The sequence below is a fragment of the Electrona antarctica genome (genome assembly GCF_951216825.1).
Source record: "Electrona antarctica genome assembly, chromosome: 12".
Lineage (NCBI taxonomy): Eukaryota > Metazoa > Chordata > Actinopteri > Myctophiformes > Myctophidae > Electrona > Electrona antarctica.
The window spans coordinates 48,211,504-48,229,003 of record NC_136793.1 but is presented as its reverse complement, the minus strand read 5'-3'; the positions used below and the strand labels follow the sequence as shown (position 1 = coordinate 48,229,003).

Genomic DNA, 17,500 nt, shown 5'->3' with positions numbered 1-17,500 from the left:
ACACACCACCTCACGCCCTGAGAAACATATCCTCACACACACACCACCTCACGCCCTGAGAAACATATCCTCTCACACACACCACCTCACGCCCTGAGAAACATATCCTCACACACACACCACCTCACACCCTGAGAAACATATCCTCACACACACCACCTCACGCCCTGAGAAACATATCCTCACACACACACCACCTCACGCCCTGAGAAACATATCCTCTCACACACCACCTCACGCCCTGAGAAACATATCCTCACACACATCACCTCACGCCCTGAGAAACATATCCTCACACACACACACACACCACCTCACGCCCTGAGAAACATATCCTCACACACACACACACACAACCTCACGCCCTGAGAAACAAATCCTCACACACACCACCTCACGCCCTGAGAAACATATCCTCACACACACACCACCTCACGCCCTGAGAAACATATCCTCTCACACACACCACCTCACGCCCTGAGAAACATATCCTCACACACACACACCACCTCACGCCCTGAGAAACAAATCCTCACACACACACACACACACCACCTCACGCCCTGAGAAACATATCCTCACACACACACACACACACCACCTCACGCCCTGAGAAACATATCCTCACACACACACCACCTCACGCCCTGAGAAACATATCCTCACACACACACCACCTCACGACCTGAGAAACATATCCTCACACACACCACCTCACGCCCTGAGAAACATATCCTCTCACACACACCACCTCACGCCCTGAGAAACATATCCTCTCACACACACCACCTCACGCCCTGAGAAACATATCCTCACACACACCACCTCACGCCCTGAGAAACATATCCTCTCACACACCACCTCACGCCCTGAGAAACATATCCTCACACACACACCACCTCACGCCATGAGAAACATATCCTCACACACACACCACCTCACGACCTGAGAAACATATCCTCACACACACCACCTCACGCCCTGAGAAACATATCCTCTCACACACACCACCTCACGCCCTGAGAAACATATCCTCTCACACACACCACCTCACGCCCTGAGAAACATATCCTCACACACACCACCTCACGCCCTGAGAAACATATCCTCTCACACACACCACCTCACGACCTGAGAAACATATCCTCACACACACACCACCTCACGCCCTAAGAAACATATCCTCACACACACCACCTCACGCCCTGAGAAACATATCCTCACACACACACCACCTCACGCCCTGAGAAACATATCCTCACACACACCACCTCACGCCCTGAGAAACATATCCTCACACACACACCACCTCACGCCCTGAGAAACATACCCTCACACACACCACCTCACGCCCTGAGAAACATATCCTCACACACACCACCTCACGCCCTGAGAAACATACCCTCACACACACCACCTCACGCCCTGAGAAACATATCCTCACACACACACCACCTCACGCCCTGAGAAACATATCCTCACACACACACCACCTCACGCCCTGAGAAACATACCCTCACACACACCACCTCACGCCCTGAGAAACATATCCTCACACACACACACCACCTCACGCCCTGAGAAACATACCCTCACACACACCACCTCACGCCCTGAGAATCATATCCTCACACACACCACCTCACGCCCTGAGAAACATATCCTCTCACACACCACCTCACGCCCTGAGAAACATATCCTCACACACACCACCTCACGCCCTGAGAAACATATCCTCACACACACCACCTCACGCCCTAAGAAACATACCCTCACACACACCACCTCACGCCCTGAGAAACATATCCTCACACACACACCACCTCACGCCCTGAGAAACATATCCTCACACACACCACCTCACGCCCTGAGAAACATACCCTCACACACACCACCTCACGCCCTGAGAAACATATCCTCACACACACCACCTCACGCCCTGAGAAACATATCCTCACACACACACCACCTCACGCCCTGAGAAACATATCCTCACACACACCACCTCACGCCCTGAGAAACATATCCTCACACACACCACCTCACGCCCTGAGAAACATATCCTCACACACACACCACCTCACGCCCTGAGAAACATATCCTCACACACACACCACCTCACGCCCTGAGAAACATATCCTCGGCCGGCCCGAGACACGCTCCGACCCCGACAGCCATACCTTGTCCTCTCTCTCCTTCATGCTGCGGACCACCAGTGGTGGAAACAGTACTCAATTAACCCTAAACCCTGTCAATGCCGCAATGTAGAAGTACTCTGTTTACAAGTAAACGTCTGGAATTCAAAATTTGCTAGAGTAAAAGTACAAAGGCATAAAAATGCACTTAAAGTACCAAAAGTAAAAGTACTACATTAATTATGCAGAATGTCCAATTTCAAGTTTTCAATAGTCTTGAAAATAGCAGATCTGCAAGCTCACAATGAGTCGCATCGCGACGCATTGTGAGCATTCTTCTCACCCTATATGTTTCTCAATGATCTAAGCTCAATGATCTACAAGCATTGAGCTTGTAGATCTGCTATTTTCAAATGGACGAAATGTATATAGGGTTGAAGTGGTATATACTGTATAGGGTATAGGGTGGAAGTGGTTAGTGTATGTTTTGTAATAATAATCACAATCTACAAAGTACAGTAACTAAAGTTTTCAAATGATTGTGGTGGTGAAAGTACAATATTTGCCTCTGAGATGTAGTGCAGTAGAAGTAAAAGGATTGGAAATTAGAAATACTCAAGTAAAGTACAAAACCCTCAAAAGTGTACTTCAGCACAGTGCTTAAGCAAATGTACTTAGTTACTTTCCACCACTGCCAATGGCGAGCCGGCATCGCTCGCCCTGATCCGCAACGGATCACCTGCTGGCTGCAATCAAGACTTCAACCCTGTAGGGAGAGAAAGCCAGACACGTCTGGGTCTGCTGCTGTCTTACCTCCCGGTCTTTCAGCTTCATGGCCAGGACCAGCTGGTTGCGGTGGTTGGTCAGCGCCTCGCGGTAGTTGCCCTTGGAGAAGAATGCCGAGCCCAGGTTCCCGTGGGCGCGGCATTCCCCCGTTTGGTCACCTTTCAGAGAGAGGAGGAGATGACGAAAGGGGAGAGTCAGACATTTTTTAAAAAGAACATCTGCAATAAGAGGCTATGCGCGTGACATCAGCGTACCTGGAAGTTACGCGGGAACGCCTACTGAGTGGCAAAAACTACAACCTTGACAGCCCATACGTCCAGAAAAGATCTGATTGTATTGAAGTTTTTGTTTAACACATTTAGGCCTGACCTCAAAATTTAAAAAAATATTTTCATGATTTTTCAAAAATAGCAGACCTACAAGCTTGTAGATCTGCTATTTTTCAATAGCTAAATTATAACAATGTTTAAAACACCAAAAGGGGCTCCCGCCCAAAATGGGTTAATAAAAATCCACTTTAGACATGTTCTGAGCTACTTTCTGTCAAGAAACTCCGTGCAGGTGATTATTAAGTGTCAGAGTTTGGAAGCGCGGTAAAAGAGAAGGGAACCCGCACACTCATATGCTCCAAAGGGTATATTTATTGACGACGTTTCGAGCCAAGGCTTTTCATCTGGTCAAACTGACCAGATGAAGTTTGGAAGCGCATTATGTGACATTTAGAAACAGGTGAAACGCACGGCCATCGAGTGATTTCCAACAAGCGCTCAATGCTTTGCCACTCAGTCTAGATGGGGGGAGGGGGGGTGTGGGTGCAGTTCATTCACACTCTCTATAGAAACCGCGAGAATTGCGGGTGCCGTTTACTCAGGACCAAGTTCCTCTCGTCACTGCTGAGCAGTGATGTGATGCAGCGTGTCTCTGACACTGACATCCCATTATGTCCTTAAAAGGGAACGTTGTGCTATAGTGAGCTCCCGTCCAGACAAGAGCTCCACGCGCCCGGAACGGCCTCACTGACAGCAGGTGAGGCTTGATCTCCCCAACGGAGCCCCGGCGGAGGCGAGAGGGGAAGGCCTTATTATTTCTGCCTGACGGACAGGACAGGACAGGACAGGACAGACCACCTCAAACGGGTTAGAGTAGTAGAGCCGCAGAGCTCCACCTAAGAACCACCGGCCTCTTATCTCCCGCTGCTCTGCCCAGTCATGTGTCAAACTGCATGGGGGCCGCGAGAGTGGAGCTATAGTCTGTGCTTTACTCCCACCTCTCCTACTATCTTCTATCTATAGTCTGTGCTTTACTCCCACCTCTCGTACTATCTTCTATCTATAGTCTGTGCTTTACTCGCACCTCTCCTACTATCTTCTATCTATAGTCTGTGCTTTACTCGCACCTCTCCTACTATCTTCTATCTATAGTCTGTGCTTTACTCGCACCTCTCCTACTATCTTCTATCTATAGTCTGTGCTTTACTCGCACCTCTCCTACTATCTTCTATCTATAGTCTGTGCTTTACTCCCACCTCTCCTACTATCTTCTATCTATAGTCTGTGCTTTACTCGCACCTCTCCTACTATCTTCTATCTATAGTCTGTGCTTTACTCCCACCTCTCCTACTATCTTCTATCTATAGTCTGTGCTTTACTCCCACCTCTCCTACTATCTTCTATAGTCTGTGCTTTACTCCCACCTCTCCTACTATCTTCTTAAAATATGCTTCCTTTCAACCTTTCTTTCTTTCCCCTTCATTTTTTATCCCACGATTTTGTAAGCCATTTTTTTCTAATGCCTAAGCTGTAATCCTGGGTGCTACTCTCCCTCTGCCAACCTGGGGAGAGCCCCGAGATGAGCTCACGCTTCCTTCAATGCATGAGGAGTGAGCAGGCCGCTTCTTTTCACCTGACAGGGGAGAGTTTCCCCGGTTGGACGTAGCGCGTGGAAGGAACACGTTATTCCAACCAGTTCCTTTCCCCTCCATCAGGCGCCCCGGCTGACCAGGAGGAGGCAGTATACCAGGATTACTGCATGTGTTTTGTGAGGGTACCTACTACCTACCCTAGGGGACACGGGGAGAACATGCAAACTAAACACCCCCCCCCCTCCTGCTCACCTAATGTCTTTGCCACCTCCACCTCTTGTAGCCAGTACCAGACCCCCCCCCCCCCCCCCTCCTGCTCACCTAATGTCTTTGCAACCTCCAGGTCCTGCTGCATGTATCCGGTGCTCTTCTCCGTGTTGCCCAGGGACCAGTGGGCGGAGCTGAGGGCGGAGAACACGGAGCCGCGCAGCTTGAGGCTGCACGTGCCGATCTTGAGCGCGGCCTCCAGCACCACAACGGAGGCCGTGTGGTGGCAGGCCGTCAGCAGCTCCTGGCCGATTACGGACACCACCACGAAGGGACTCTTGTCCAGCTTCATCTTCTGCAGCTGCTGATACGTGGGCTCTAGAGACTCTGCACACAGGGAGGGGACACACATACAGAGGGCACAGGGTTAGGAGAATAGAGACTCTGCACACAGGGAGGGGACACACATACAGAGGGCACAGGGTTAGGAGAATAGAGACTCTGCACACAGGGAGGGGACACACATACAGAGGGCACAGGGTTAGGAGAATAGAGACTCTGCACACAGGGAGGGGACACACATACAGAGGGCACAGGGTTAGGAGAATAGAGACTCTGCACACAGGGAGGGGACACACATACAGAGGGCACAGGGTTAGGAGAATAGAGACTCTGCACACAGGGAGGGGACACACATACAGAGGGCACAGGGTTAGGAGAATAGAGACTCTGCACACAGGGAGGGGACACACATACAGAGGGCACAGGGTTAGGAGAATAGAGACTCTGCACACAGGGAGGGGACACACATACAGAGGGCACAGGGTTAGGAGAATAGAGACTCTGCACACAGGGAGGGGACACACATACAGAGGGCACAGGGTTAGGAGAAGATTGGTTCTGCCTGAAATGGTTTCTCAGGATCGAACACTTCAGAAATGTTGATCAGATAAAAGCAGAAGAAGCGCTTCGTGGGTCCTTCAATGTAGAAAACTGTAAACAGGTGCTCTTTGGAGAAAAATCACAGTGGAAAAAATGAAGGTGGTAAACTTAAAGAAGTAAAAGGTCGAAGGCAAAGGTCCAAGGCAACTCTGTTCAATTCAAGTAGAAAATACATAATGCCAGAAAAAACATAAATGCCCAACAATACCAACTTCATCTTCTGTAACTGCTGATGAGTGGGCTCTAGAGACTGCACACAGGGCTGTCACAATTACAAATTTAAGTTGACAATAAATTAATTGTCATAGAAATGATTAATGATTGAATTGTGTTTTTGGCATTGCACATTAGAACATACAGCAGCATGAATAAAGAATACATTTCTGTTTGCCTGGTACTAAAAACAATGTGCAGGGCCGATATGACAAATAACTGAATTATACAAAGAAATTACTGACATATTCATTATTTTTATACTTTAAAAAAAAGTTTCTCAACGCATCAGGAACTTTTAAGTGCGATTATTATGCAATAACTGTGACAGGCCTAACAATACAACCCAAATACAGAGAGAAAAGGGTTAGGAGAAGATTATTGGTCCTACAAAAGCTGTGCCTGGAATGGTTTTTCAAGATCAAACACTTGGTAAATGTTGTTGACTGTAGCGACTGTGTTTAGTGTTTACTAACATGATTCCTCATTTGTCTGTCAAATCCCAAAACAAAACAAAGCTATTCTGAATTTGGTGTCTCTACTTTTCTTCCAGTAATGGGTTGTTTTGGCTGGCTAGATAAGCATAGCCTGTAGCCCGGCTGAGTGATGGCTTTCACCGACAGCTTGACAATAACACCAGTGTTGCTGCGAAGCCATTTTCAGTTCCCCTGTATTCTAACTGGGGTAATCTCAGGCAATTTTACAACAGCGGCGTATAAAAATGGCATAAAGTTTAGCCCATTGTGGGCGAGCTCTCTTGACGGAGAGAGAGCGCGCTGCGAAAATTACATTTCTGTTTTCTCGTTGTGTCAGTCGATACGGCTGTTTGGGAGAGAGAGAGAGAGAGAGAGAGAGAGAGAGAGAGAGAGACAGAGACAGAGAGAGAGAGAGAGGAGGCTGCGAGTGCGTTTTTGAGAGCGGAGTCTCAACAGTGACGGTGCCGGTACACTGGGGAGAGGAGCAGAGGAATGCAGAGCGTGCGAGACACGCAAGGTGACCTTTGGGGAGGCTCGAAATGCACACAATGACATAAATCAATGCTGGGCCACACGGGATTTAGGATCCACAGCCCCACCAGATTACAAAGCCCACCGCAGACAGCAGCACTCATCAACAGTGTTTGTGTGTCTCTTTTGTGTGTGTGTGTGTGTGTGTGTGTGTGTGTGTGTGTGTGTGTGTGTGTGTGTGTGTGTGTGTGTGTGTGTGTGTGTGTGTGTGTGTGTGTGTGTGGAAGACAGAGAGAGAGAGAGTTGGGAGAGAGTGAGCGTGGCGTGCGTGCACAGGAGAGGTGGTGTTAGTTTGTGTGTGTGCGCGCATGTGTCTGTGTGTAAACGTGTGTAGGAGTGTATCACAGGGAATGCTAAATTCTCATGGACCCACATTTGCAAATATATCCTGAGCTCAGTCGCTGCTAATTAGGTCAAAACGCTGTGTGCTGCATATTAGTCAGTGTAGCAGCGCTGCTACGTACACAGAGCAGTATATAGCATACAGTATGTATGTATATTAGTCAGTGTAGCAGCGCTGCGACGTACACAGAGCAGTATATGGCATACAATACAGTATGTATGTATATTAGTCAGTGTAGCAGCGCTGCGACGTACACAGAGCAGTATATAGCATACAGTATGTACAGTATAGGATGGCGTGGGTGTTACATACAATACAATACGTGATTACATGCCATCATTAACCACTTAAAACCTATATTTTATACTTGGTTGTACACCATGTCATACAAAAATATCTAAACTAACCGATCTACAAGCTCACGCTGTCTTGCGGTGGGATACATTGTGAGCTTGTAGATCGGTTATTTTGAATTTTCTTGGAAATATTCTAGAAAATGGATTGAATGTTTGAACATTTTCGCCTATGATGATTCTAGGCGAATTTCGGGCATGTGGTTATAGTATGATGGCATGCCCAAAATAGGCATGTCAAGCGTGTGGTTAAGACCCATACACTTAACAACCACAACATTTAGAAAATGTACAATTTACAATGAAGGCATTTAGCAGAGCACAGCTTAATCCAGAGCAACTACAATAAGGAAGAACAACGCAAGGTAATGCATCAAATACATAAAAAAAAATAGTCAACTAGGAGCCTATATCCGTCTAACAGTAGAATATCCGTAAATCGAAACTATAAACACTATAAAATGCCAGATAAATAACGACCTGGCATCTGTCTACATAACATGCTATCTAAATGACATATTGCATAATCCTGGGAGGCCATCGAGGCAATAGGGCGAGTGCTACGACCAGTGCTACGAGTCTGAAGAGGTGAGCTTTCAGACTACGTGAAATACAACCAAGCACATTCAGTACACAGTCAGTAGTCACGCTATTTGAACAGGTTAATATGGTTTTGGGGGAAACCCACACAGGGCTGTAATTCACACTCAAACGCACCAGCACCCACGCGTGCGTGCGTGCGTACGGCCCACTCCATACGAGACGCATCCCCACACAAGCACTCGGAAGCATAATTGATGAGGCTCTTTCATGAGCATCACTTGTGTTCCAGCAGTTGGCAGAATGTCATGCTCGCAGAGACAGTGTGCACATATAATATCCATTCATAGCTTGTAATTGCCTTCGAAGCGACACCAAGTGCAGAGTCATAAATCACACATTGAGGGGATACTCTATTTTTGAAGAAAAAAAAGAAGGTGCCACGACTGGTGCATTCATAAACAGGTAGTTATGGCAGCATCACAGTATGCTGTGTGCTATATACTGTATGTAGCGCACGCGCGCACGCACGCACGCACGCACGCACGCACGCACGCACGCACGCACGCACGCACGCACACACACACACAAATTTAAGATACATACATCATAAACACGCACACACACACACATGCAAGCATAAATGCACGCACACACAACGATCCATAACATATATAGTCAGTGGCCCCTTTATGTCTGTTTTCCCTATTGTCTCGCAACAGAAAGCTTTTCTTATTTAAGGAACCTTTTCCAGCAGTGCCATATCCACAATAAGTATAGTGCCAATGGGAAAAGCCACTGTACTTTGTCATAGTCATTCTGATTTCCGTTTGAGTGAAACCATGATCCATGTCCTCTTTCCATCTCATACAGTTGGAGGCCATCGATATTGTCCTTTTCTTTTTGCTGAGGTTTGCGTGATCTGCGCAAAAGGACAGTTAACCCATTTTGGGCGGGAACCCCTTTTGGTGTTTTAAACATTATGTTATAATTTAGCTATTGAAAAATAGCAGATCTACAAGCTCATAGCGCGCCACCGAGTGGCGCGCTACGAGCTTGTATGTCTGCTATTTTTGAAAAATCGTGAAAATATTTATTTCAGAAAACAGAGGATTTAGAAGGATTTTTTAAAATTGAGGTCAGGCCTAAATGGGTCAAATGATAAGGGACAATATCGGTGGCACCCAACTGTACATTTCCTCCTGTGGCATAGAGGGCACACATACTGCTCACTCCCGTCCCAAGTTATTTGTCCCCGAAATTAATGTAATGAAAGGCGAGGCAGGGGGGGATTTATTTGTATACACATTTCATACGCACAGGCAATTCAAAGGGCTTTAACCCTAGAACACTAAATCCAACTTTTGTCAAACCATCACAAAACCTGGGTATGTTTTCCCCAATGTAATATTTTCCATAGAAATATTTCTCATGCAATACATGGCAACTTGAGGTACTCTTCTTTAATATTATATAAAAAATAATAATTATATATATATATAATAATTTGTATTTATATATATATATATATAAATAAATACAAATTCCAGATATAATGGGGGGGTCCCTATCATGAAGAGGGGGGGGGGGGGGGGGATCTGTGAAACAACGTGGGTATTATGTGAAAAAATATTCCTTAAAAAAATATATGTATTCGGGAACTTCTCCTTTGGTCTACCCATTCCTGGAGACATGTGAGAATGGTCCAGTAAAGAAAAAAAATCACACCCGTGTGAAGTAAGTGGTGCAACTCCGTGTGGGGGGTCCCCGGGGGGGGGGGGGGGTGGGGGATGGGGGGGGAGTTCCAGACCCACAGGCCAGGGTGCCGGCCCGATTCCGGCGAGCCGCCCCGCGTCCGAAACGGTTGAGAAATGACAGAGTTACAACCATGCTGTTCTCGTGCTCACACATACCCAGCCAGCCAGGCAGGGACCCACACACACGCACTTAAGGAAGTGCTTTGCACCACTTAAAAATTAAAGCGAAAAAAGCCATTGTGGGATGTTTTTTTCCCACTTTGTCCCCAATATCAGTAAACCTGGTGAAATTCAGCCAACCACCTGCCTGTCACTGAGCATCATGACGCCACCCAACGGCCCATCTACCTCAGACATCAGCAACATCATGACACATAAATCACATAAGCATAATTGTCCAGGTGAAAATCACCCAGGTTTAATGTTCTAGGGTTAAAACAAAGATATGAGCTCATATCTCTCCCCCCACCCCCTTTCCCCCTTACTGTATATGTTTCTTTTCCCTTTTTACCTCCTTACATGATTTCCTGATTTTTATATACGGTAGAAATTTATATTTGTACGTCTCTATAATGTTCTGATGAATTGAAAAAGGTGGACCCTGTTGTGAACAAGTGTAATGCTTTATCAGCGTGTCGTCCACAGTAACAGTCTTTGCATTGAGTTGTGCTTTCATGTGAAATGTACCCATTCTGCAAACTGTTAATAAATACTTCAATCAATCAATCAATCAATCAATCAATATTCATCAGTATTACACTGTAGGAGAATGTATCCTTGTGTTCAGCGAGCCACCAACATGTGGACTTATTTCAACCCCTCTGAATAGAGCTAAGACACTTGAAGGAGGTGACGGCCTACTGGGAAGTGATAAAGAAAATACATTTTCAGGTCAGGATACCAATTATGTCTACAATTCTTTTTACTTTCATCACTTCCAATCTCCTCTCTGAGGATCGCCACCTTGCCGTGGTAGAGGGGCTTGTAGAGGATCGTCACCTTGCCGTGGTAGAGGGGCTTGTAGAGGATCGTCACCTTGCCGTGGTAGAGGGGCTTGTAGAGGATCGTCACCTTGCCGTGGTAGAGGGGCTTGTAGAGGATCGTCACCTTGCCGTGGTAGAGGGGCTTGTAGAGGATCGTCACCTTGCGGTGGTAGAGGGGCTTGAAGAGGATCGTCACCTTGCCGTGGTAGAGGGGCTTGAAGAGGATCGTCACCTTGCCGTGGTAGAGGGGCTTGTAGAGGATCGTCACCTTGCCGTGGTAGAGGGGCTTGAAGAGGATCGTCACCTTGCCGTGGTAGAGGGGCTTGTAGAGGATCGTCACCTTGCGGTGGTAGAGGGGCTTGAAGAGGATCGTCACCTTGCGGTGGTAGAGGGGCTTGTAGAGGATCGTCACCTTGCCGTGGTAGAGGGGCTTGTAGAGGATCGTCACCTTGCGGTGGTAGAGGGGCTTGAAGAGGATCGTCACCTTGCCGTGGTAGAGGGGCTTGAAGAGGATCGTCACCTTGCGGTGGTAGAGGGGCTTGCGTGCCTCAGTGACCCATAGAGCTACTGTATGCCAGCGGGAGAAATGTTCTCCTGGCAGAGTCACCCAAGCTGGACAGGTCGAAGGGTAGAGGACTGACAAAAAGAGCGATCCACTGGTCCTCCAGGTTGGGGGTTGGGCACAGGGCTAAGTACCGTAAAAAAACATATTGTTACGGAAACAGCAACAAAGGAAATCAACACGAATGTACGGAATGGGCTTCCAGGGTCATCGGATGATACTCGTATGAATGGCAGTAGTGAAAGCCGAAAGGAAGCTATACTGACAGGAAGTTGGAAGTCCTGAACGCTAAATGTAAGACCAAGATCGGTTTCTGGAATGTACGAACCATGTACGAAACAGCAAAACTGGCCCAAGTAACATCCGAAATGAGACGCTATACAACCTGCACGTCCTTGGTATCAGTGAGAGCAGATGGATAGGATACAACATCACCAAAACTGCCCTTCACTGGACACCAGAGGGCAAACGCAAAAGAGGCCGACCCAAGAACACATGGCGTAGGACAGTGGAGGGAGAGTTGAAGACCCTGCATCACACCTGGGGATCTATAAAGACGCTGGCCCAGGACAGTCTGAAGTGGAGATCCTTTGTTGCTGCCCTACATGCCAGCCGGCATAAAGGGCAGTAAGTAAGTAAGTACTCTCAGAAATTGGTATATCCAGACCGTGCATTTTTATTTTCTGTTTATTGAAGTGATGGGGAGATTCCTTTAACCGAACAAGCACTCCATAACAATGGCTTGCTATCGAAATATAGAGCTTTTGAACACTTATTTTAACAAAATGACATCACTTACATTCAACACCTGTAATGTTAACCCTATCTCACACGCACCAGAGGGACTCGGACCTGGTGAAGTGCTTACACTTCCAACACCAGCTTCCACAGGCACACACCTCTGTCATTCAGTGTCTATAGGTCGGGTGTTTTGAGCATGTTTAGCATAATTGCTCTGGATTTCCATTCTACTCCATTAGGCTTAAAACAAATAACACATTTTAATTCACCACCAAGTGTTCATTCAGCCAACTGAAAGGCAGATTTTGTTTTGTTGTTTTGTTTTTTGAAGAGGGGAAGTGGAGACTATAGAGCACACTTTTTGTATTTTGTATTATTTTGTTGTTGTTGCCTGGATTGAAATAGAAAGTGTTTGGACAAAAAAGGGGCTTCCTCGTTCAAACGGGGCCATTTCCTTGTTCTACTTAAGTTGGCAGCTGTGGGAATTAAGCTCATACGCTAGGAAACCTAGTAGCGGTCTAAAAGCCCATAGAATGCCTTCCTATAGCCGCTTCCATTTACGACTCTGAGGAAGATGCAGTAGCATCGAAACGTCAGTCATTATTTATTTGAATTAGCACCTTAAAAAATCACACCCGTGTGAACTGAGTGGTGTAAGGTCTTATATAGACTGATCAGCTGTGGTCTGACGTAATGTCAGACGTAATGAAATCACACCCGTGTGAACTGGGTGACCGTAGCAACCGTGCTCATTTTTTGAGCACAGACAGACAGACAAACAAAGCCAGTTGTAGGAGTGGTTTACACCACTCAAAAAAACAAGGCTTCAATTGTCCGAGCTGCTCCAGTGTGTTCTCTTCTACAGCTGCGAGAGTCTCCTTACACCCAACACAAATGTCTCCTCACACCCAACATAAATGTTCTCTTCTACAGCTGCTAGAGTCTCCTCACACCCAACATAAATGTCTCTTCTACAGCTGCTAGAGTCTCCTCACACCCAACATAAATGTCTCCTTACACACAACATAAATGTCTCCTTACACCCAACATAAATGTTCTCTTCTACAGCTGCGAGAGTCTCCTTACACCCAACATAAATGTTCTCTTCTACAGCTGCGAGAGTCTCCTCACACCCAACATAAATGTCTCCTTACACACAACATAAATGTCTCCTTACACACAACATAAATGTCTCCTTACACCCAACATAAATGTCTCCTTACACACAACATAAATGTCTCCTTACACCCAACATAAATGTTCTCTTCTACAGCTGCTAGAGTCTCCTCACACCCAACATAAATGTTCTCTTCTACAGCTGCTAGAGTCTCCTCACACCCAACATAAATGTTCTCTTCTACAGCTGCTAGAGTCTCCTCACACCCAACATAAATATTCTCTTCTACAGCTGCTAGAGTCTCCTTACACCCAACATAAATGTTCTCTTCTACAGCTGCTAGAGTCTCCTCACACCCAACATAAATGTTCTCTTCTACAGCTGCTAGAGTCTCCTTACACCCAACATAAATGTTCTCTTCTACAGCTGCTAGAGTCTCCTCACACACAACATAAATGTTCTCTTCTACAGCTGCGAGAGTCTCCTCACACACAACATAAATGTTCTCTTCTACAGCTGCTAGAGTCTCCTTACACCCAACATAAATGTTCTCTTCTACAGCTGCTAGAGTCTCCTCACACCCAACATAAATGTTGTTCTCTTCTACAGCTGCTAGAGTCTCCTTACACCCAACATAAATGTTCTCTTCTACAGCTGCTAGAGTCTCCTCACACCCAACATAAATGTTGACCTAAGGGTCGCGCTAAAGAAAATGCCACCAGTAGTGTTCATCCTACCAACTTAGTTTATGAGGTGTTGTGTGTCAAAGTTGACATTTTTATCTGAGGGTGGGTGAGACCAAACGGAATGGGGTCATTCAAATGGTTAGGATTGATCCTCCAGGGAGCATTAAAGATGGTGGAAGGCATTTGTTTGTGTTATTTGCGACCAAAGGTCGCAGTTAACTATGGAATCTTGCTTTTCCCGTCAGTGTGTGTTGGTTTGGTTGGTCACCTCAGGTGAGAGAGCACGTGACATCACGTGACATCATCAGGGATGGAGATCCCTGATGATATCAATATTGACCTCAAACCTCAAACCCTTAGATCTCCATATATGGAGCTGACCTGTACTGACATTCCACATGTTGATCCTTACCCATCCATCCTTCCTCTTCTATGTCTCCCTTTTGACAGATACCTGTCCATTTAAACTCTAGACGGGCCCGCCCCAAAGTTATTAGTGCAGCCGCACCCGGCGAAAACTAGAGTTGTTAACAGGCCCGAAAATTAAGATCTTACCCCCCGTTCCAAAGCGCCAGCACTCGCCCAGCAGTCTGCTGTCACCCAGGCAGATATGTTGATCTGACCCCCCCATTCCAAAGCGCCAGCGCTCGCCCAGCAGTCTGCTGTCACCCAGACGGATGCATGCACGCGTCCTCAGGCGTCTTACTGGTATTATACAAGTTTTTGTACAGGAGTCTCCCAATCTCTTCGGTTCTTTAGTAAACAGAAAATTAATTGTCGGGTCAAGATACCAGATTGGATGAAAATACCATTTCATCCAATCTGGAGACAGAAGGAGACTTATTTTACTGTACAAACACTTGATTACTTACAATAAGAATATAGCTCTTCAACACTTTGACTCTTCAACCTTTAACTCTGTTTTAGCAAAATATATCCGTTATAGCATCTTCCATGCACTCATCATTCATGTGAATCTGCAGCCGATTTTTTAAATAACTGGTGTAGAAGTGGACATGTTGGATTAATTGTGGCGATTATGTGGAACATTCTAATTTTGTTTTATGTACTGTGTTGCACCACATGTACGACCAAAGTCATTATGACGATTCTCCTATAGCCTTATGAGCACAGAGAGGTTTTCTTAAGTGCTTTCTGCCTTTCTCTGTGTATTCTAATTGGTGTCATTACTCTACAGTACTGTGAAACCAACAATATCCAGCGATGAGATCTGTGCAGAATTTCCCAGTGTGCGAAACCCTGTTCAAGTTGGCATAATGTGAACGGCAATCAAGTGATCAACGTGACTGATCATGAAAAGTTAACAGATGTTGTGCGATTGCCGACTAGGGGAACAGAAGTGGATCACCGGGGTGACAGGAGAAACTAAATTATACATCCATGAGGTTGAAGTATGGCACGTCCTCATGAAAAAATGAACGGGTCTCGTTCGATGGCGCTAATTGGGAAGAGCGAGGGACACCTCAAACGGCTGATATGATCGGAGGAGTTGGAGATGAGGGATGCGACGATCAGAGAGGGCGTGGGAGGACAGACAGACGAAGTGAGGCCCGTGAGAGAGTGCTACATTTTCCACTCCTATGAAGAAGCCTTTGTTGTGGTGAAACACAAAGGAATACAGTATGAGTCAGTCACATGAGAGAGCATTAGAGGCGCTCAGCTCTGGAGTACTGTAACACAGCGGAACCAAAATACATCTCTGATCTTCGGGAAGAAGTGAGGGAACGAGAGAGACAGATAAGCGCGAGAGAGAGACAGGATGGTAGAGAGAGAGACAGATAAGAGTGAGAGAGAGAGAGAGAGAGAGAGAGAGAGAGAGAGAGAGATAATGCATGTTGAACTGTGTTTGACTTTGACACACTAACAACAATTGGGGAATTATAGATTGCGATGCTAAAACACATTGTGGCAGCAGCTGACCGTGCTTTGATGAATTGGCTACACACTGTTAGGGTCCTTGAAGATTTGTGCCTTGAAATTGTTGTTTTCACTTTGATTATTTGTCTTCTTTTATCCTTGGGTTTTTGTTTGTTTACTCATCTCTCTCCGCTCAAATGCCGAAAATAAATGAATAAACATAGAAGGACTTTAGGAAAGCTGAAAAACATACAACTTTTAACGTGTGTGGTGAAGAAGATAGAAGAACACATAAAAGTATTTACAATTATCAAACCGTCCTCAAATGTTTTTCTTATTTTTTATATGCAGAACAGATGGCAATCATGGCACCGAACGCTTGAATTAATATTATCACAAGAGATAATGTAAAGTGAAATCATAGTCTCATCATAGTCCCATTTTGAAGCCTTGAGTTTGGCATTTTGGATTTTGACCATCGCCATCTTCTATTTTGCGCCCAGAAATGTCCACACTTGGACAATAGGCTGTTGCTAAGGTTTGGAGCTATACGCCTCTATTCTGATCGTCGTGGGAGCATCTTGTCAATCAGATCAGTGAAGAGAGGGAATAATAGACTTAAGTTCATGCACAAATGGATTCAAACCTTTATGTGATTATCATGTTGTTAGCAGAACACAAATCACAGGAAAGGGGTTCGCGGGAACCCCTTTTGGTGTTAGCATTATGTTATGCTTTAGCTATTGAAAAATAAAAAAGCTCATAGCGCGCCACCGAGTGGCGCGCTACGAGCTTGTAGGTCTGCTATTTTTGAAAAATCGAAGAACGACTGACATAGAAACATAGCTTTTTCAGAAAACTGTCAGGATGTAGAAGACATTTTTTGAATCTGATCTCATGTCAGAATGGGTTAAGGACTGGCTGAATAGGATCACTACTATACATACAGTGAGTCTTTCACAGCAATGGAGAGCCATAATGCTCGTCATCAATTTGGTTAAATGTACTTGTACAAAGTGCTCTAATGGCATTTCTCAGCCATGGAGGGTATTTGTTTTGCATGATAACCAGAAGAAACTGTGACAGGGGAGGTATGTCCTAAAACCTGCAGTCACATTGTCAGCAAATAAAATCGTAAATCCAATGAAAAATATGATGTATTAAATAAAATGATAAACTGTCACAACTACTGTTAATATTATCAGCTCATGTTATCATAAATGTCTGGGCGAATACGTGAATCAATAATCGTTATTGATACGGCAAAATACATTGATAGGAAGGACAGATAACTTGATGAATATGTTTTGAAGGAGTTGTGGATGGAATATCACACATACTGTAACATTTTTTAATCCTAATGCTTGGTCAGGAAGTATGCAAAGCCAT

At 45.7% G+C, this 17,500-nt stretch overlaps 1 protein-coding gene across 3 annotated transcripts in view; it reads right to left on the bottom strand.

The window, feature by feature from the left end:
* The window catches only part of ttc28 (tetratricopeptide repeat domain 28), a 363,296-nt gene that overhangs the window by 178,598 nt on the left and 167,198 nt on the right, over window positions 1–17,500 (bottom strand). For all 3 annotated transcript variants that reach the window (XM_079516434.1, XM_079516435.1, XM_079516436.1), the window contains 2 exons: window positions 5,104–5,376; window positions 2,949–3,079 (listed from right to left, as the gene is read on the bottom strand). In XM_079516434.1, the coding sequence (XP_079372560.1) occupies window positions 2,949–3,079; window positions 5,104–5,376 (404 nt within the window). The remainder of the gene's footprint in view (window positions 1–2,948; window positions 3,080–5,103; window positions 5,377–17,500) is intronic.